At 42.0% G+C, this 22,279-nt stretch overlaps 1 protein-coding gene across 1 annotated transcript; it reads right to left on the bottom strand.

Annotated features, from left to right (window-relative positions):
• Nucleotides 1-3,747: 3,747 nt before the first annotated feature.
• On the bottom strand, nt 3,748-10,687 carry DPPA4 (developmental pluripotency associated 4). Its single transcript, XM_060149353.1, has 7 exons — nt 10,610-10,687; nt 8,689-8,848; nt 7,620-7,783; nt 7,482-7,532; nt 6,831-7,128; nt 5,156-5,351; nt 3,748-3,855 (listed from the first exon to the last, which is right to left on the bottom strand). Exons 1-7 carry the CDS (start codon nt 10,631-10,633, stop codon nt 3,825-3,827), a joined length of 924 nt encoding a protein of 307 aa, XP_060005336.1. The 5' UTR covers nt 10,634-10,687; the 3' UTR covers nt 3,748-3,824.
• Between the last annotated feature and the right edge of the window lie 11,592 nt (nt 10,688-22,279).

Raw genomic sequence — 22,279 nt, 5'->3', positions numbered from 1 at the left:
CGGGAGAGGCCACAGCAGTGAGAGGCCCGCGTACCGCAAAAAAAAAAAAAAAAAAAAAAAGAATTGAAATATAGAGACTTCCCTGGTAGCCCAGTGGTTAAGACTCTGCGCTTCCACTGCAGGGGGCATGGGTTTAATTGCTGGTCTGGGAACTAAGATCCCCCATGCTGCACTGCGTGGCCAAAAAAAAAAAAAAGGAATATATCAAATAAAGTTATCAGAGAAGATTTAATCAGGGCTTTTGAGGAAGAGCAGAAGGAATCAAGTTCTGACCTTCGTTTTCCAGTGTTAGAGCTACAGTTCTGAGTTACTGAGGAAATCTTGTCCAGTCTCTGTGAACTTCTTCTATAACCCTTCTCAGTGTTATAAATCTCCCTAATGTATTGGGGCACTCCTCTTGGTCATCCATCATGAGAATAAACGACCTCCTCAAACTTTACTCTGAGGCCTCTGTATACAAATCCTAGGAGTCATGTGACTGATGCAATTTCCTCTTTGATCTCCAAACTAAACCTTTTTTTTTCCTTTGAGGTAAAATTTACAGTAAAATATACAGATTTTTTTTTTGATGTGGACCATTTTTTAAAGTCTTTATTGAATTTGTTACAATACTGCTTCTGTTTTATGTTTTGATTTTTGGCCATGAGGCATGTGGGATCTTAGCTCCCTGACCAGGGATCAAATCCACACCCCCTGCACTGGAAGGCAAAGTCTTAACCACTGGATCTGCCAGGGAAGTTCTAAAATACACAGATCTTAAGTGTACAGTTTGATAAGTTTTGAAAAATGGTAGGCAACTCCCTAGTCGAGACAGAAAATATTTCCATCACCACAGAATTTTCTCTTTGCCCCTTCCAGGAGATTCTGGCCACTCCCACCCCATGGGTTAGTTGGATAAAGAAGTGGCATCTTATTTACTTTGGGTAGGTGGACTGTCCCTCTTCTTACTCATCTTGATTACCAAATGGTTTTTAATATAAAAGATGATGAAGAGAACACAACGTTGTTAATCAACTATACTCCAATAGAAAATAAAATTTTTTAAAAAATGGTGAAGAGACTAAAAAATTAAACAATGGAAGTGGTAATTTGTTGATAGACATCAGTTTTAGAATCACTTTTTCCTTACTTTCTATTATCCTCCCTCCAATATACCGTCCCATTACGGACGCGCAGGCTCAGCGGCCATGGCTCACGGGCTTAGCCGCTCCGCGGCATGTGGGATCTTCACGGACCGGGGCACGAACCTGTGTCCCCTGCATCGGCAGGCAGACTCTCAACCACTGGGCCACCAGGGAAGCCCCCCTCTATTTTTTAAGATAAAGGCAAAACAAAGGATTTCTCTTGTCTGGGCTTCCATTCCTTTCCAGCCTCATCCAATATCTATGTTCCCTGGTTCTGAACTCCCAATGCACTGGCCTTTCAGTTTTCTTGTTTCCCACCTCAGGAGCCTCACAACACGTTCTACTGGCTGGAAGGTCCTTTCTTCTCCTTTTTTTAATTCTTATTTGCCATTCAATCTGATGTCAGCTCAAAACTCTTTCTCAGAGAAATCTGTCCCTTTAAGTAGTGGACTCAGAAATGAAAAGTAACATCTTTTGGAGCAATTTACCTCCTTCAGGCCATTCCAATCTAGGTTTTCCTGGCCAGGAACAAAAGATGACTCAAGTTAATTCTTCTAAAGAGAAATGTCTTGTGGACCCATTTACTTCATCTTTTGTCATCTGATGTCTACCCCTTAGTAATGGAAGTTCTTTTTCCTCTCCTTATCTTTCAAAAAATACAATTTCAGCTATATCCTTCAGGTAAGGCTGATTGAAATATTGGGTGATTACTGCCATTCTTAACACTTCGGCCCTTCATATTCTAAAACAGGAGGGTGGCTCATGGGGGAAACACAAATCCTGCTAAACAGTTTTAAAAGAATTTACTAGAGACCTTCCAAAATTGTATTTTGGAGGAAATTAAACTATGAGTTTTATGGCGGAACTAGAAAATAGAATACTGCGTGTTACAACAGAGAAGTTTTTTTTTTCCAAAAGGTAACTCAAAGCAATTTATTTTCCCAGAGAATATAGATAGACAGGACAGAGATCTATTTTTTAATATTGGTTGCCAAGAAACTTGTAATCCATCTCCTTTTATAATTCACTTCATACCTTCTCATTCATCATCCATTGAATAAACATTTATTGAGTACCAACTACGTGTCAGGCTGTTCTAGGAGGCTGTGATACCTAAGTGCACAAAACCGACAGAAATCCATTTTTTAAAAAAATTTATTTTCATTTTTGTCTGTGTTGGGTCTTTGTTGCTGCACACAGGCTTTTTCTAGTTGTGGCGAGTGGGGGCTACTCTTCGTTGCGGTGCACGGGCTTCTCATTGTAGTGGCTTCTCTTGCTGTGGAGCCCGGGCTCTAGGCACGTGAGCCTCAGTAGTTGTGGCACGTGGGCTCAGTAGTTGTGGCTCACGGGCTTAGTTGCTCCGAGGCATGTGGGATCTTCCCGGAACAGGGCTTGAACCTGTGTCCCCAGCACTGGCAGGCAGATTCTTATCCACTGCACCACCAGGGAAGTACCCCAGAAATCCTTTTGTATTGTTAGGGGAAGACAAACAATAAATTACAAATTAACATGTAAGAGGAGACAATTGTTATGGAAAAATAGAAATTGGGACACAGTGTGCTTATAGGGCTGGAGAAACAACTTGTGATTTTAAATAGGGGGTCACAGTATGCCTTTTTGACGAAGTGGCATTCGAAGAAAGAATTAAAAGAAAGTTTACCATATTGACATATGGGGAAAAGAGCATTCCAGCCAGTGACAAGGCCCTGAGGTAGGAGCGTGTGAGGCATGGTCAAAGAACAGCAGGGCAGGGTGTTGGAGATGAGGCAGGAGATGAAGGGGCACGGGGTAGAATGCACTTTAGTTAAGGTCTTGGAGGTCATTACAATGACTTTGGTTTTCCCTCTGAATGGGATCCATGGGAGGGTTTTGAGCAGTGTCATGATCTGACATATTTCAAAAGAATCATTTCACATACACAATTGAGAATTTCGTTTTAAAATAAAAGCTTTAATTTCAAAATTTTCTAGTTGCCTTTTTCCTAGAGGCACTATAACTTATCATTCAATGTGGGACACTTAAAAAAATTATATATAATTTACATATAAGTAAAATACAGACATCTTAAGTGCATAGCTCTGTGAATATTTACATATGGGTGCATCTAAGTAACTGCCACCCAAAACAAGGTAAGCTCACTTAATTATGCGGAGACAAGAGGCATAATCAGGACTGATTGCTTCCTTGTGAATAGATTCTTTGGGGCAAGAATATTATCAGTGATATATTGTATCACATCAGGAAACACATTGCTACTCTTACCATTCCTGGTGATGATAAGTTTGAATTCTTGGTTAAGGTGTACATAACCACATTTGAACTTTTGCCTATAAGCCCCATTTTTCCCAATGTAGAAATTCACTTGAGGCACTTTCAAGTAAATTAATTCCATTCATCGAGTTAGCATTTTTAAAATGTCCCCATCTCCTTTCTCGTCTGCTCCCTTAGGGCTGGGAGTCTTTGGAGAGATAGGCACTTCCACTTTTGGCAGTTCACAGGCTTTTCTTCATGCAACCCTGTAAGCAGGAAGCATGGAGAGTGCAGAGTGGCCCAGAGTTCAGCTGTCAAATAGCACCGTGGAGTTGATTTGTAGTCACTTCTCTATCATTAATTATAATCATAGCCGTGGAGTTGATTTGTAGTCACTTCTCTATCATTAATTATAATCATAGCTGTACCCTTTTTACTGGTATTGTGATCTCACTGCAGGCTTTTCATTAATACTTTATTCCTAAAAAGCAAATGAAATGTTTTAGAATCAAGACGAAATATCAAATTGCATTCTTGAAAATAACCAAGAAACCCACTCCTGGAATGCCAATAAAATTGCCCTTGGGACTTTCCTGGTGGTCCAGTGGTTAGGACCCAGTTCTTTCACTACCATAGCCCCAGGTTCAATCCCTGGCCAGGGAACTAAGATCCCGCAGCTTGAGCTCCCCCCCACCCCACCTGAGGCTTCTATCCTGTGCCAGCTGCCCTAGATCTCTGGTGTTCAGTCATCATGACGCCAAAAGTGGGTCCCCAGCAGGCCAACAGAGAGCACGGGATGAAGCCCAGGATGATTCCTGGACAATTACAGGGTGAGGAGATGGATCCCTGGGAGCCAAGTCTGGGCTGCTCCAAGCCCCTCTATTCAGAGGGATGGGCTTCTCTCCATCCTCCTCCTCTGCAGGCCCCTCTTCCGAGCTAAGCCCGGAAACACACGTGGCCCAATTTAACAGAAAACACGTGGCAATCCCCTCCAAGCATCCTACTGCTCCCCTTCTCCATTCGTATCTTTCAGAAAATACCTCCAGTTGTAGCCTCTATTTCTCTCCTCCCCTTATTCAACCACCCCCAAATTATCTATATTCTTTATTGCTTTGAATCCCTTATCTTTTCCAAGCAAGTATGTTATCTCTACCTCCTTTATAAGACAATTTCCCCATGCAAATTCTCCCCACTGACTTCATATTTCAGGTTTTCTCCTTGTTTCTTTTGTCTCCTTTAACATGCCCCTAAAACACTGCTGTTCCTTGAAGCTCTGTCCTCAACCCAATGCAACTCTTCTCCTTATCAGTGTTCAAGTAATTACCGAAAAACTATCTAGAAGCCAGGTTTTTCTTACTTCCTGCTTTCCATCTAGACAATTCTTCCCTTAAATTAAGAAACCTCTTCTTTGATACCAGTCATCACATGGTGATACAGTCGTTTACGTACCAGTCATCCCCCTTAGACTGTAGGCCACCTAAAAGCAGGGGTTTTTTTGCTAGTCATTATTTCTGTGTAGTGCGTATACTGGGAATATAGTAATTATACAATTGGTTACTGCTCCAAAATTATGCGTCTCCAGGTAGAAGCATTATGCCTTGACATAAAAATGCCCTTTCTCCTAGGAAGACGCTTACTCAAGTAAAACTTTTTGTGAAAATCTTTATTGACAACTTGTGCTTGAAATACAGGGCTAATTAAGATGAATATGTATCTCCTTTTTCCCCCAACTAAAACCCAGATGCCCACTTTTAGTGTGTAGAAGGGTACCATGTGTTTACCTGTGCACACACTCAGGGCACAGCATGTTGTCCTCCAGGTGTGGGGGAGGAAGATTGCCCGCAGGAGGCAAGAAGAGCGCAGACACCCTCCTTCGTTTTTCAGGCACCCAAGCCTGTCCGGCATGAAATTGTAAATGAACCCAGCCCTCTGTGTTAGCAGGGAGACCTCTCCCGTGAACCACACACCACCAGACCCCTGGGGAAGGAAAGAGAGGTTCAGTACGAGCATAGCAAGACCAAAGTCTAAACTTCGAGTTTGCATCATGGCCTTTGATGCTACTGTCTTCCTCAAGTGCCAGCTCCCAGATATGAACCCTGAAACCTAACTTACTCTACCCTGTTCCCCTTTAGAAAATAATGCAAAAACAGTTCCTGTTAAATATTTTAAAAGAAACAAAAAATACATCTGGATGTGTAGAGGCAAGTGGGTAGATGACAGTGTGGCTGGGAGGGTGGCAAAGCTTTTCCTCTGCCCGTCTTAGGTTTTCACCTGGGACTCTAACAAAAAGACTAACAAGGGAAAAACAGCTGATGAATTCATGCAGTGCACATAGTGCAGGAAAAATGCAAACACTAGCTCAAAATGGCAGCTTAGAATTCCATCTTATGTAACATCTTTGACAAAGAACAATACATTTGCAAAGAAATGACAGGACAAAGGGAAGCAGTTTTAGGCTCCCAAGGGTGGCAAACAGTGGGAAGGTAAATATATGGGAGGAAACTAATGGATGAGGTTTCTTTGCTGGTTGCTCTGGTGCCCACTCTCAGTGGATAAGTCTGTCTCCAGCAAAAGGAGAATAGATAATCCTGCCTTAGGGCGAAAAGGGAGAGCTTTTTTGGGGTTGCTGCTTTTTGATTGCCTTCAGCTCAAGATTTTTATGGCAAAGAGACATATTTTGGGGTGACGTTCTGGTTTCCTTCAATAGAAAGACTAAACCAGAGTGGTCTGGGAAGGCCCTCATAAAACAAGTTCAGAGGGCTCAACTCTTTTTTTTTTTAGCGACATCAATGGTTTAATGGATGGGGGATCTTACATGTCTGAAGCAAGATCCTGGAGCAACACCCCACTATGTGCAACAGACAGTGGACAGGGCCTGGCCCCAGGCTTTGCTCCCAAGGGGAGGGGGAGGTTACCAGTTATAGGGGGGACAGGGGTCTCAACAGGCATTGTAATGTGCTAACCAGTTCATGGCCTTAATTTTATCTCCTGTAACTCTCACAATGACATCATGAGGTAGGTATTATTATTAACCTACATCACCACGAACAAACTGAGAACTAGATTAAATAACAGTTAATGCCACTTACTTGACAGATGCTAGAAGATCCAAGGCTTTAGCTCAGGCAGTTGATTTTAGAGACTGCTTTTACTTTTAATTCTTTAAAGGAGGCGAAAAGAAATGAAGCCAGATTTCTATCCCCTTCTGATGACCTCATTAATTTAGATCACTGGTTCTCAAAATGCGGTCCCCAGATTAGCCGTGCCTGGGAGATGGTTAGAAATGTAAATTCCTAGGGCCTACCCAGACCTGAACCAGAAAAATGTGTGGGTGGGGCCCAGGAATCACCAGGTCTTCAGATGATTTTGATAACACCCTGAAGTTAATCAGCGGTTAATATCAATTAAACTTATTTTCCCACCTGAACCAAAAGCAGTTCTTACTAATGAGCTTACCACAGGTCTCTTGCGATTGCACCGACTCCATCTTCATGGCCCTGGCTGTCATTCTGCTCCAAGAGGCAAACACAGTTCCTGGGTCAGAGGCAGAAGTCGATACAACTTCCTGAAGAGTAGGATCTCCTTCAAGGGCAGGAGCTCCTTCAAGGGCAGGTACTCCCTCCTCAGGAGGAGCAGCCACTTCAGAAGACATCTTTTCATCAGAACATTCCAGAGGTAGTTCCCCCTCGTCCATCTTTGATTTTCTTCTTGCTAGTGATAGGATCCTGGCCTCCTCGGCTGTGGCAGGAATGTTCTACATAGAGGGTTTAAAAGATTAAAGACAATTCTTCTACTCACCTTTTTTTTTTTTTTTTTTTTTTTTTTTTTGCAGTACGCGGGCCTCTCACTGTTGTGGCCTCTCCCGTTGTGGAACACAGGCTCTGGATGCGCAGGCTCAGCGGCCATGGCTCACAGGCCCAGCCGCTCCGCGGCATGTGGGATCTTCCCGGACCGGGGCACAAACCCGTGTTCCCTGCATCGGCAGGCGGACTCTCAACCACTGCGCCACCAGGGAAGCCCTCTGCTCACCTTTTAACGCTAAAATAAGTGAGTAGGATGAGAATAACTAAACCTTCGACTTGGCCAAATTCCCTACAAATTACTCACTTTTTGATGAGGGTAGGCATGTTCACAGAGTCGTTTATATCCGTCTAGTTTCTAAGACAAGAGAAAAATGAGTTAATAATCAAACTGAGGCTCGTAGTCTTCCTCCCAAGAGCATCAACTCCTACCCTGGACACTCACCGGGCCTTTGGTGCTTAGTTTTAACTGCTGGCACCAAGCGCGCACAACATCCCTGTGAATCAGATTGACAGGCGGCAGTATAGAAGGTAAAGGAGGAATTGGCATCGTCTTCTTCTGAGGTTTCACACTGTCACAACATTGTGGCATTTTTCGTGGACAACAAGCTGAAGGAGAATGAGATAAAATTAGCAATAATTAACTTTTGTGTAGCCTTTTAAAATGTCAAAAGTACAATCACTTTTAGTTCTTATAGTCTAATCCCCACTGTAAAATTAAATGACTTGCCAAAGACCACGTAACCTTCAAGGGATAGAACCTCAAAACTAAAACTGACAATATTTCTGAATCCCTCAGTATTTTTACTTCCTAAAACTCCCCACTACTCACGCACACTTGCTCTTTTGTGAGAGCTCTAAACCACAGACCCTGAGGAGGTTGACCTAGAGATTGCACTTCCAATGCAGGGAATGATAGAAGTTTTAGACCTGAGGTCATAACTACTAGGCCATGCCTTGCCCTCTCACCGCAAAAAACAAAATAAGCCACCCAGAAATGCTACACAATGACTAATACCCATAATTCTGGCAGCCCACCCCACTAGGGCAGCACTCTGGTCTCCTGCTGCACCTCACACGCTCTCACCATTCAGGAAAGACTGACGTTAATAGTCACTAGGTTTGACTGAGCGCCCATTCAGTCAGATGAAGTGTAGGCTGTTTACCTAATTATTCTGTGTAAATTACAACCGACCCTCCACCCTGACCTCAATCCAACTCAGCAAGGTAGCTACTTTCCTCATATTTTTAAGACAGGAAGTAGAGTTTCAAGGATGGGATTTTGAATTTATAGGTCTCTGTCCCCAGATCATTGCAAATGACGATCCTTAACTCCCAGAATCTAGAGTAGGCAAAATAATGATCACAACCAGGAGGTGAGATTTAAACTAGGCTTCGAAGGAAGTGTAGGATTTGCAGAATACAGCACTGAAATTTCTTCCCTACTTTTTCAGAAAAATCCCTGTCTTCTCGGACCCAGGGAAATAGGATTTGAGGAACTGTAGATCTCTTACCTCTGTTATCTTTTATAGATCTTTTTCTTTTGGTCCTCTTTGCCGAGTTTTCTAGTATATCTGGTTTACCAGAAGCCCCCTGTCCCTCTTCGGCATCTACTGATGTACGTTTGAATTTGCAGCTCATATATTCTTCCTCTGTCTTCTTTGTGGAGTTGCACTGGGGATAGAGGAACCAGAAAGTCACTCCTCTGGGCGTCCAACCCACCATATACACTACCTGACTTATGACACCTCACATCCAAGGTACCAAGATAATCACTGAACTCCGCTGGCAACATGGGTTCTCTTCTGGGTATCATCTTAATACTCAGGTTTATTTATAAGAAAGGGAAGCAGTGATAGAGAAGTAGAAGGCCAATCTGAAAGTATGAGAAAAGGGGAATTCCCTGGTTGTCCAGTGGTTAGGACTCAGCACTTTCACTGCAAGGGCCAGGGTTCAGTCCCTGGTTGGGGAATTAAGATCCCACAAGCCTCGGCGGCAAGGTCCAAAAATGTACGAGAAAAGACAAAAAAAAAAATATATATATATATATATATATATAAACAAAATTCATAGAAGAAACTAGCCTCTGCTTTGGAGAAAGCCCTTACATCACCCACAATATCCATTATCCCTCACCTGGAAGGTTTTTTTTCCCCTCTTTCCCCATTCCCCCCACTCCCTCCCATTTACCTCTTCCAGATAAACCTTTCCCATACTATTGCCCCAAGCTACTGCCACAAAACTACTTTCCTTTCCAACCTAGTTACTTTGCCTGAAAGGATATCACTCAGCTCCACACACACAACCTTCCCTTATATTCATGTTCTTAAACCCTTAATCCGCTTTCAGAATCTCACTTCAAGTGTTAGTTCAGCTGGTAACCTTTTCTCCACTTTATAGACCAGTACAAATCTACTGCGCCATTGCCACATTCCTACCACTTGTCAGTTGCAGTTTTACATTTGCTTGTGTGATTTGATCCATGACTGTTACTCCATTTGATTATAAACTCCCCAAGGGTAGAATTCCTTTCCCTCTGGTTATAGGCACTCAATAAATATTGGTTAATTCAAAAGAAACAAGAGAACAGTGAGAATAAAGCTGTTTGATACAAAGAAACAACATTTTTTGAGCCTATAGTTTCCATCAGGCATTGTTCCACACCACAGACTCCTTAGTTTCCTTCTTTTAATCCCCACAGCAATCCAGCAACAATCTATTATTTTGTTTTTCAGATGCAGAAGCTGAGGCTCAGAGGTTACATAACTAAGGGCACACAGGTAGACACTTGCGATAGAAATTAAACCCCAAGTCAATACTAAATCCCAGATTTGCTTCCAAATCTAATTCCTATCACCTCCAAGAAGGGAGTACGAATTACATTTTTACATCTCTATAGCAGGTTTACATTCATATTCAAATCTCACATTGGCATAACACTTACACAAAGTGCACTTTGTACCTCACTCACTTTGGGGCCTCCCAAAAGTCTTAGTTAAAATTGGGAGGGCAAAAAATGACCTAGCTCTAGGAAAGAGACCCGGAGAGCGGTCAGGCTGCACTGGCAGAGGGATTCAATTTTTCTCAACAAAGCCCCACAGCCTGTCTGACTTTAGTTGCTGTCCTCAGTGTTCCTCAATACGTCTGGTTTCCCATTGTTCCTTGGCCCTAACAACCCTAAGAAAAGATGAATCCAGACGCAGCAATTTTGGTCTCGAACCTGTGTCTGTAGAAGCAAAATTAAAGGATCTGGTTCAGTATACCAGGGAGCAATTATATCCAGGAACTTGATTTTTTTTTTCAACAAGTGAAGGGAAGGAAATTCTAAGGGACCTTCTTTTCTCCTCAAAAGAGGGAGTAAGTGTGCCCAAGAGAAAGAGAAACATGAAGATTGACAAAGACAGACAAAAGCAAACCCGTGCAGATTGTACTTACCTCCTTGTTCTTTGCACTCTCCATGATCAGAAATCTCAAGCTCGATGATACTCTCCTTACTTCTGAAATGGCCCCTGGCCCAAGGTGGCTCTTTTAAAGGCTCCTCCTTCTTCCGGCGCAGGTAAGCACTTTTCCTTTTCTCCTCCCCTCTGTTCCTTCCCCCACAGCCCGTGAAAGCTAAGCTTGCACACTTTCTTATTCATGAGTGACTATTGTATGAATGAATACATTCCGGGCCCTTTCCTGTGAGTTTTTTTTTAACATTATTAGGCAGGGTGTGGTTCCGGAGACATTGGGAAGTTGAAAATTCCTTCAGAAAAATTCCAAGGGAAAAAGAAAAGTTGCTAGAGACTTCTGAAGGGGATGTGTGATAGGATTTAATGATGAAACTTGTGGAAACAACAGAATTCTGGGCCAAACCAGTGGCTTGAAGAAAGCAAAACTGTTTTCTTGTACCATATACATTTTATTTCTTAAGCAAGTTACTCAACTTATTAAAACTTCAGTTTTCCATCAGTACTAATAATAACTAGAACCTTCCCATCTGCCAACAACTAACAATAATAGTTTTAAAAGTCCATTGAGGGGGCTTCCCTGGTGGCGCAGTGGTTGAGAATCTGCCTGTTAATGCAGGGGACACGGGTTCGAGCCCTGGTGAGGATCCCACATGCCACGGAGCAACTAGGCCCATGAGCTACAACTACTGAGCCTGCGTGTCTGGAGCCTGTGCTCCACAACAAGAGAGGCCACGATAGTGAGAGGCCCGCGCACCGTGATGAAGAGTGGCCCCCGCTTGCCACAACTAGAGAAAGCCCTCGCACAGAAATGAAAACCCAACACAGCCAAAATAAATTAATTAATTAATAAATTCCTACCCCCAATATCTTAAAAAAAAAAAAGTCCATTGAGGGACTTCCCTGGTGGCTCAGTGGTTGAGAATCTACCTGCCAATGTAGCAGACACGGGTTTGAGCCCTAGTTTGGGAAGATGCCACATGCTGTGGAACAACTAAGTCTGTGCACCACAACTGCTGAGACCGTGCACCACAACTACTGAAGCCTGCGTGCCTAGAGCCCTAGCTCCACAACAAGCGAAGCCACCACAATGAGAAGCCTGCGCACCGCAACGAAGCCTAGCTCCTTCTCACTGCAACTAGAGAAAGCCCGTGCACAGCAATGAAGACCCAACGCAGCCAAAAATAAAATAAAATTTTTTTTTAAAGTCCATTGAGTATTTGTTTTGTACTAATTCTGGGTTTAAAGGTTCACAGCTATTATTATTATTTTCATCATTATTAATTTTTTTTCTTGGCCATGCCACACGGCTTGCGAGATCTTAGTTCCCCGACCAGGGATCAAACCCATGCCCCCTGCAGTGGAAGCATGGAGTCTTAACCACTGGACCACCAGGGAAGTCCCACACAGCCATTATTTTATTGCTCTCCATTTCATAGATGACAAAAGTGTGTATAAGATTGTGTTGGTAACCTGCTTGGCACAGTAAGTGAAAGAACCAGAAATCAAGTTTAGGTTTGGCTGATTCAGGTATTTCATTGAATCATCTTCCTTTTCGCAGTGTAATTGAAGGTAACATTACTGAGTTCTAAATTAAGAGATACCTAATCCTGGGCAAGACATAATCCGTGATTTGTATGTTAATAGATGGGAGTGTGTGTTGAGATTATAATTTAGAAATTCTTAGGCCAACCGCTATTTGGAGAAACACAATTCTAAAAGAATTGCACCTGGAATTCCCCAGTGGTCCAGTGATTAATACGCAGGCTTTCACTGCCGTGTTCCCTGGTTCGATACCCGGTCGGGGAACTAAGATCCCACAAGCTGCACGGCATGGCCAAAAAATAAAAACAAGGACAAAAAAAAAAGAATTGCACCAACCATTCAAAAAAAAAATGGGTTAAATAATGTCCTATATATTCAATATAAAGAGGCAGTGAATAACAGTTCTGATGCACGAGTAAGATGAATCCCATAAATATTGACCTAGATATGACTTTGGTAAAGGGTCATGAAAATCCTTACGGAATATATCCTTTTTTTTTTTTTTTTTTTTAAAGCATGCAAGGGTCTTCCCTGGTGGTGCAGTGGTTATGAATCCGCCTGCCAATGCAGGGGACATGGGTTCGATCCCTGGTCCGGGAAGATCCCACAGGCCCTGGAGCAACTAAGCCCGTGCACCACAACTACTGAGCCTGCGCTCTAGAGCCCACGAGCCACAACTAAACTGAGCACACGAGCCACAACTACTGAAGCCCATGCACTCTAGGGCCCATGTGCTGCAACTGCTGAAGCCTGAGCACCTAGATCCCGTGCTCTGCAACTAGAGAAGCCACCACAATGAGAGGCCCGCGCACCTCAATGAAGCGTTGCCCCTGCTCGCCACAACTAGAGAAAGCCCATGCACAGCAAGGAAGACCCAATGTAGCCAAAAATAAATAAATAAGTGTATATAAATAAATAAATAAAACTCACAACCACGATACCCAAAAAATAAAATAAAGCATGCAAGTATATACAGGTATGATAACCCATCTGATGTGATTCAAAGGCAATTTTCTGACAAGAAGGCCCTTTATACCACTAGGAAGTAGTCAACCTGAAATACAAATGTTAAGAAGTCTGTAAACTTCAAAATAGTAACCCAGTTTGAAAGTGGTGGCAATGCAGAGAGGCAGTGTGATCATGCCCTGTTATAAACCAAAGAGTAGGGTAGAAAAAAAGAACGTGTCAGTGCTTGAATTTATTTACAATTGTCCAAAGGAGAGAGAAACTCCAGCTACTGGACATAAACATTCTTGATACTATAGAGAAGCCGATCCTGTGAATATTAAATCCCCTCTGCTTACCTTGGGAAGTTTGTTAGCAGGAGCCAGGGGTCAATTCCAACAAACATTTGTTGACTGCTTATGGGTCAGCACTGATGAGAATTTAATGATGAGTACAGCTGTGTTTCTTAGAGAAGCATGATGGGAATTGGGCTTTAGGAAAATTACTCTGGTAAGGAGTGATTGTGGGATTCCCCTCAAGGGACCATGAAGACCAGCATGAAGTGGTTTTTGGTGGAACTGGAAAGGCAAGGAAGATTATGTGAAGCACGATGAGGTAGAATTCCATGGGAACTTATTAGGTATCGAGGGATTGAAATTTGTTATGAAAGTGAGGTTTAAATATGGGTACCAGGAAAACGGTGGTATTATTAACACCACATTTGAACCAAAGAGAATGTGGAAGGGAGATGTGTCATGGACTTAAGAGATCGCAGCACTTAGTAAATGTTGATAGGTGTTATTTCCTGCAATGACCCACCTGGCATAAAATATATCCAAAGTTGTGTAATCAAATATCTACTAGGCTTTAGCTAAGATTCTGAAGACAGCGTAGAGGATAGAACTATAATATATCTTTCTTTGTTAAAGAACCTGGAATTGCAAATTCTGGTGTCCATTTAGTGGTCCAAAGTATAGCCAGCTTGATAAAATGTTCTAGTTAGTTATCTGACAAATTGCTTCACCCCATTTAATTCTTCCCTTCTTGACTTTTGCAGATCTTGCATGACTTTTATCCTATAGTATAATGATTTCCTAGATTAGGATTTCCTGGATTAAAAGGACTCTGTCTTATTTAACTTTGTATTGCCAGCCCTTGTCTAAGAGCCTAGCACACAAATAAATATTGGCTAAGTAATGAGTAAATGACTGAATGGATGAGCAGACAAATTTTCCAGTGCTTGGTTTAGTTCTTCTCATTGTTGCTGAGACTAAGTTTGGGTGTGTGGTCACAGGAATCCTGACATCGGCTCAGATTGCTCCTCTAGTTGGTGTATATTGATGTTGGGTATGTGTGACTAGTCAGGGCTTTGGTTAACAAGCCGTGGTGGAGACGGTGGTGGTGGTGGTTTGTGGTATGAGCTCAGGGGAGGGTATTGTGGTGATGGGTATAAAGAAAACAGAATAGAAGACATCTAAGTAGGTACATTTATTTCTAGTGCCCTCTACTTCCCTTTCTACTAATCTAATCAAATTTTGATTTTCCTTTTCCTAATTCTTATATCCCTATACCTAAGAGGTAATAGGTACCAGGAACTGTGTTAAGCACTGGGATACAAAATACAAAGAGCAAGTGCTGGGGTGCAAGGTATTCCACCCATGGGGCCTGCACTGTTCTTTTGCGGCTCATGCTGGCATGCCCAGTTAATCTTATTAACCTTTTTTTTCTTTTTGGCCGTGCCATGCGGCATGCAGGATCTTAGTTCCCCAACCAGGGATCGAATCCGTGCCCCCCTACATTGGGAGCATGGAGTCTTAACCACTGGACCTCCAGGGAAGTCCAAGCCCAGTTACTCTTTATTAGCCTTCTTGCTTTACAGTGCAATATATCCCATGTTCATCTTATATTGCATCATTTCTTTTTGAAAGATTTTCTCTTACTTCAAAGAAATGCATAATAAAATCCATCTTACTTAAAAATCTTCTCAACGATCTTCTATTTCATGGGAAGAATATTTTAACCTTAATAAAAACTAACATTGGGGTTTTACTGTATATGTTACTGTTGTAATATATGCGTTTACTTTCCTTTTCAATTTAATGGCATCTTTATAATTGTCCATGAGATTCAGCAAAGTTCCAATAGTAATATTTAATATTTTAAAGCAAGCCTCTTTCTCAGTGATTCTCATATAGGTCCAATATCTGCTTTGGATTTATGATGCTCTCAAGTAATATATTGGTTAAAAAACAGATTTAAATGTACGTTTTTTTAAAAGCACTGACCTTGCTTTGGAAAGCAATTTTTTTTTCGCCCACTGTAAACAAAGCAGCAGTTGCAGATGAACTCTATCGTCCTTGTCCCTTATCATTGTCTGTTTGAGGAATAAATATATCACATTTTCTTACATGAAAATTGGACACTTGTTTTTATGACTCGTATGAATATTTTGTTTCTACTTTAAAACTATACAAGAAAAATAAAAGAACTAAAATGGTCTGCCAAACCCCTCACCATCACTCCGCATCGCTTGCATTACCATCTGAACCGTCTCTTCTCCCCCTCCAACGCCCCCCGCCCCCATAGAAAAATTGTCTTCCACGAAACCGGTCCCTGGTATTAAAAACGTTGGGGACCACTGTTCTACAGGACAAATCAATGACACAGGGGGAAAAGTTTGAGCAGTCTACTTTAATTTTTTTTTTTTATTTATTTTTGGCCACGCCACACCGCACGCGGGATGCGGGGGATCTTAGTTACCGGACTAGGGATTGAACCGGTGTCCCCGGCAGTGGAAGGATGGAGTCTTAACCACTGGACAGCCGGGGAAGTCCCTTGAGTAGTCTACTTTAGACATTTTAAGACACGGAAATGCATGTCTTGGGTATTAGCCAACATCACATATTATTCTTAATTTTGTTTGGTTGATTTTGACATTCCAGTCAGTAGGAAAATGACCACATTTTAAAGAGACGCATGCTAAAATATGTAGATACGAAATAATATGATATCTAGGATCTGTTTTAAAATAGGGTTGCAAAGGGAAAAAAGGAATAGGTGAAGGAAAGTGACAAGTTTGGTGAGATATATGTGGATAATTGGTTTACGAATGCATTTTAGTATTCTCTCTACTTTGCATGTGTTTAAAAGTTATAATAAAAATGGAAAGAGAAACCCAACCTCCATAGCTTTTCCTCTCTTAATCCTGATTTATGAAAATTTAAAAATTCGAGGTAAATTTCTTTCTTTTTTTTTTTTTTTTTTGCGGTACTTGGGCCTCTCAGTGTTGTGGCCTCTGCCGTTGCGGAGCACAGGCTCCAGACGCGCAGGCTCCGGACGCGCAGGCTCAGCGGTCATGGCTCCGGACGCGCAGGCTCAGCGGTCATGGCTCCGGACGCGCAGGCTCAGCGGTCATGGCTCCTGACGCGCAGGTTCAGCGGCCATGGCTCACGGGCCCAGCTGCTCCGCGGCATATAGGATCTTCCCGGACCGCGGCACGAACCCCTGTCCCCTGCATCGGCAGGCGGACTCTCAACCACTGCCCCACCAGGGAAGCCCTTCGAGGTAAATTTCTATTGTCTTGATATTCTATTTAGAATCTTACCTGCATTACGAATCTACCATGTGACCTTGAGCAAAGTAATTATCAGGTTACTTTTTGGTCAAATGGCAGTAATAATACTATCAACCTCAGGGTCCTTACGAGGATTAAAAAGATAATGGATGTAGGGAATTCCCTGGCAGTCCTGTCCAGTGGTTAGGACTGTGAACTCTCACTGCCAGGTTCAATCCCTGGTTGGGGAACTAAAATCCCACAAGCTGCGAGGGGTGGCCAAAAAAAGAAAAAGATGATGGATGTAATATCTCTTTACACAGGGTCTGATACATAGTATCATACCATTCAATTAACATTAGTTATTATTATATAAATATTTTTCTTTCCTATTCTTCTAGTGAATCGGGAGTTACTTTCTTCTCATTCTGAGCATTTGTAGAGGAGATTAACTAATAGTAAGAATGTTGTCTAAATAATGAATTTTAATGTGATGAGCTCTACTGGCATAGTTGATTTATAAGCTTAGAAGATTATTTAAATATATAACATTTGTTAATGATATTAAAATATTTCAGTGGGTTTTGGGCCTTGGGAAAATGATTTTAAACATACTTTCATGATTCATTGATGCTAGTACAGCATGACTTGCTCTTAGTTTGCACAAATAATCTATGTGCATTCTTCAGGAAAGGTAAACATCTTTGCTAAAGCTCTTTATGAAGCCTAGCTGAATTTAGAAGTAAGCTATAATCCCAGTTGATTTAGTCAGCTTCAGAACTGTCTTACCCTTACAGATGGGATGACAGTACTGCAACTGTGATGCTTTTAGTACAATGGAAGGAGATCCAGAGGGTCCCGGGAGGGGAATGCAGATGACTCCCAAGTTCTGTGTGGACAAGGAAGTAAAAGCTAAGAAAAAGTGGCATGTTTCTTGGGAAACATTTCAATATTGTTATTTATACAAGGAAGCAGAGAGCAATACAGCTGGAGAATTAAGTGGAGAGATGAGCACACAGATGGGTAAGAAAGCACTGTTTTGCCAACTGCATAACATCTGGTACATTAGAGTTAAGTTAAATACCTAACAAGCTAAACAAAAGTCCAAGTAGTAGATGATTTCTTTATCTTTCTCAGGAATATAACAGCCCAAAGTAAGTCATGTTATATGTGAAAACCAAAGATACACTTAAAGAAAAAGTTCTCCTTTAAACATATGTGGAATACACAGCTGGAATTAAGACAGTATGGTATATGAGAAGAAGGCAGTTTATAGAAAACTTAAATGGTGTATTAACTCTGGTAGTGAGTTACAGTATAAATAAAGCAAATTTGTCTTCCTCCTAAAATTGCTATGGTTTATCAGAATATCAGCAGTGCTTACAAGGCAAAGCTTATATAAATATTTTTTTCAGAAACAAAACATTGGTAACCAGTTACAGACCCATGGACCCATGACTGCAATAAAACTTTTCTTTGATATAAATTTACTTGTAAAATGCTCTGTGAGTTATCAATATTATTAAGATGCGTTTCTTGCCAAGATTTCTCTTCTTGATCCTCTCTATATTTTATATCACCATGGCTTGGGATATCTTTCTGAGACAGTGAATCCAATTTGAGTTTTAGTCACAGTGACAGAAATTAAAATAGCATCAAAGATCCAATCTCTTTTTTGTTATCCTCTGACTTTGAGGGAAAAAAAATTCCTCAGGTTTGCAATTCTACTTCCATAATTTGATGTTTCATTATTGAAGAATTGTAATTTTCAAGTCTTTTAAAAAACAATAATATATTGAAAAGTTGCTGTTTTCTTTCTGATGCCTTAAAGGTAAAGATTCATAATGTTTTATTACCACAGTTACCACAACTGGATGAGATGGTGACAGCTAATCCACACCATGTTTCTGAAAGATAGTCAGCCAGTATTTACTGAGCACCCAGTATGTCTCAGATAGAATTCTAGGTGCTAGGGATACAGCTGTAAGAAGCAGACAAGGGCCTTAAGCATAGGAAGCTTCATTTTAGGGAAAAGAGAGACCAAAAAATAAGCCAAACCATTTCAGACAGTGCCCAGTGCTGGGGGAAAATAGCATAGGGTGGTATGATAAGAGAGTGTCTGGGGGACTCCTTTAGATTGAGCAGTCAGGCAAATGCTCTCTGAGGAGGGAACATATAACTGAGAATTAAAAAACAAGCAGCCAGTTATATTAAAAGCTAAGGCAAGAACATTCTAGACAGAGGACAGAGCTACTGCTAAGGCCCTAGGGCAGAAATAAACTTGGTAAGGGACAAAGCATGGAAAATATAATGCACATGTAATGAAGTCACCGATTGTGTTACATATGCTTAAGATGACAGCGGAAAAACTAGTTCTGAGAGCAATTAAATTCAAAGTATCCAAGAGTGGTGCTGATGATTGCAATGTGCTGCAAGAACAAGCAAGGCCGGTTGACAAAGGCCCAGATATTACAGGATGAATGAACTTAACTCCTGAATTAATTCCAATTATTCTTGGCCTAGACTCAAAATCAACATAAGAACACCATCCAAATGGACTCAAAGAGTAGAATATGTTTTCACTGACTGAACATTAGGAAGAAGGCAGACTATAACATCACTATTGCAAAAGGCAACGGCTTGTAATAACTCCCATCTCATTTTAAACCTGTCCTGAAAAAGCACTGCAAAGATATTTCATAAAATATCTTTCAGTTCCCTTGCAGTATTGTAAGCAGATACAGTAGGGGGGTCCCCAGAAAAAGAGAACCAGGAATGGCTTTCTTGACATAAGAGAAACCATTTTTAGCCTAAGCAATTTTGTGATCTAGGCCTGGCCACAATGCTTTCCCTGGAACAGTTTTCATAATTAATGAAGGCACAAAGGAAAAGCAATCAAGAAGCAGTGGTTCAGTGATAAAACAGAGTCCTATTTCCTCTCTAAGGCATATACATCACAATCTGATACATACCTTTAAGTTCTGCAGGACCTAAGGCCTCCCTTCTGGTGGAGGATGGTAACTACAAGCTGAGACCTCAGACTGGTTGGAACCTAAGGGATGATGATGTTGACCTTTTCTGACCCTCATGACTTCAATCAACTAAAACTTTGACTCTGGCAACCTTTGTCCCAATTCCATGCTGAATTCTCTTCTGCTGAAGCCCCTTCATGAATATTCATGTATCCTTAGCTTAAAACTTCCCCAGTTTTGCTGTTGGGGAGACACTGCTTTAGGAAAGATTCCCCGGTAGTCTCCTTACTTGCTGCAAGTAAGTAAACAAAAGTCACCTTCTCCTGACCTTTGACTTGGCTGTGTCTTTGGTTGTGTCTTTTGACACCTACCAAAAGGTGAACCAACTTTTTCAGGTAACAGTGTTGGTCAGTAAATATTCATATTCATCATTAGTAAGGGAAAGGTGTCTTACATTTCCATTCCCCTCCTAATCTAATTATTTTAGATTAGTTTTGAGCGAAGTTTGCATTCTCATGAGGTTATTTGTCAGCCTAGTCTGATTCCTCATTGGTAGTTTCAATGCTTTTGCTATAAGTTGTCAAGCGGTAGATTTAAATGATAACTACTTGTTGAGGCTGAAAGTTTAGAAAACCTAAAGACAATGAGATGCTCTCTTGGCAGTTTTCCTCTTAAATGAGTAATGATCTTTTAGAAAGGCGATTTAAGCTAAACCTTTTGCAGTACTACACTGAAGCCCTGAGGCTAAATCATTGTGTGAAAATTTGGAGTGTCCCTTTCCCTTTTCCCTTACACTCATATTGCCCCAATATGAGAAGTTTAATGTGAAAAGAAATCACTTTATTAAAGAAGGGAGAGATGTTGTAGACCCTTTGCTGTAATTTAGGGATGATGGAACCCTACTTGTTGGCTCCAAAAGTCAGCCACAGACTTGACTAAGGGCTGGCAAAAAATGCCCAGGGGGCTCATTCCTGTGCTGGGTGGGATTTGGGAGGAACCAACTCCTCAGAGACGCACAATTACAGTCTCCCTTGGAATCTGCGGGGGTGGGGGTGGGGGGGAACTGGTTCCAGGAGCCCCCACGGATATCAAAATCCTTGGCTGCTCAAGTCCCTTATATAAGAGGGCGAAGTACAGTGAATACAGTCTGCCATACTTATCCCCAGGTTTCGCATTTGCGGATTCAACCAGCCGCACATCCATTGGTCATATCCGCCAGTGTCTTGGTAGAATCTGCGGATGCGAAACCCGGGGATTGGGACTGCTGACTGTATTCAGTTTGAAGAAAAAGCCTTTCCTGAATGCAGGACACCTTGGACTTTTGAAAAGCTGAGGACTGATGGAGAGTGGACTTCTTCATTCTAGGCCTTCTGTTTGAAGGGAATTAGGCACTTTAGACTCAGGATCACTTTTGTAAGAACATTGTTAGTCTTGTAACTTGTTCAGGGTTGTTCTATTTGACAGCCTGTGGCCTAGTAGAGAAAGCAGTTAATCCTTACCATTAAAAGCCAGTGTGTCTGTCTTCAGGGACAGCAGGACTGCTCTCCTTCAGCGTGGGCAGTTGAAAATCCCCAGGGAGAAAAGTACTTTTGCTAGTGACCAGAGAAAGGAAAACAAGGTGAACCCCTGGGGACTGCTAGGAGGGACAATAAGGAAAAAAGGAGCAGAGGAAATCAGCTGAGCAGGAAAAACAGCTGCTGGTCACCCACTGTGCCTTTTGGGCAGTGGTTTTTAGCCTTTGGAAGATGAATGGCTTCCAAATTTCCCAATGTCCTGGTTGCACCCCGGACCAATAACACCATCCTCTCTGGAAAGATGCTGGCATCAGTATTTTTTATATCTCCCCCAGGTGATTCCAGTCAAGGTTGAGACTCCTGGCTTAGGAAGCATTCCTCAAACTTTAAAGTGCTCATGAATCACCTGGGGAGCTTATTAAAATGCAGGTTCTGGGACTTTCCTGGTGGTGCAGTTGTTAAGAATCTGCCTGCCAATGCAGGGGACACGGGTTCGAGCTCTGGTCCGGGAAGATCCCACATGCCACATGCAACTAAACCCATGTGCCACAACTACTGAGCCTGCACTCTAGAGTCCACATGCCACAATTATGAAGCCTGCGTGCCACAACTACTGAAGGCCGCATGCAGTAACGACGACCCATTGCAGCCAAAAATAAAATAAATAAATATAAATAAATAAAAATGCAGGTTGTGATCCAGTCTGGGGCAGGGCCTGACTGGAGCAGGGCATTTCCAGTCCAGCTCCCAGGAATCACCCATGCTGGGAGGGGGAGGGGAGCTGAGCAGCGCAAGCCCTTGGATATAAGCTCCAGACACCGGCTGATTCTGTGCAGTGACTTGGCTGTCTATCATTAAACCAGTGATCAACATTTGAGTGCCAGACCTTTTAAAATAGAAATCTTGAAAATCCCATTAAACTTAGAGTAAAATCTAAACGTGTGACTGTGGCTTACAAATATTTTAATGTGGTGGTGGGGATTCAGCCCACCTCTCTGAACTCTCCCAGACTCTCCTCTGGCTCAGCTGCTCCAGGGAGCAGGTACTGTTGCTGTTCCTCCCACACCTGACCTCTCCTTTCAAGGTCTTCATTCCTGCGGTGCCTTCTGCTTGGAATACTTTCCCCC

The sequence above is a fragment of the Lagenorhynchus albirostris genome, chromosome 5 (assembly GCF_949774975.1).
Source record: "Lagenorhynchus albirostris chromosome 5, mLagAlb1.1, whole genome shotgun sequence".
NCBI classification, from domain to species: domain Eukaryota; kingdom Metazoa; phylum Chordata; class Mammalia; order Artiodactyla; family Delphinidae; genus Lagenorhynchus; species Lagenorhynchus albirostris.
The sequence above is the reverse complement of the archived record's forward strand: the minus strand, read 5'-3'. Positions and strand labels throughout refer to the sequence as shown.

What these genes read in the sequence shown, in the direction of transcription:
- DPPA4 (XM_060149353.1), bottom strand. Translation starts at nt 10,633, where the DNA reads ATGGAGAGTGCAAAGAACAAGGAG. An exon ending in GCAATCGCAAGAGACCTGTG is followed by an intron (nt 5,352 to 6,830) that starts GTAAGCTCATTA and finishes TTCCTTCCCCAG; the next exon opens with GGGTCTGGTGGTGTGTGGTT. An exon ending in TGCCCTGAGTGTGTGCACAG is followed by an intron (nt 3,856 to 5,155) that starts GTAAACACATGG and finishes TTTGCTTTTTAG; the next exon opens with GAATAAAGTATTAATGAAAA.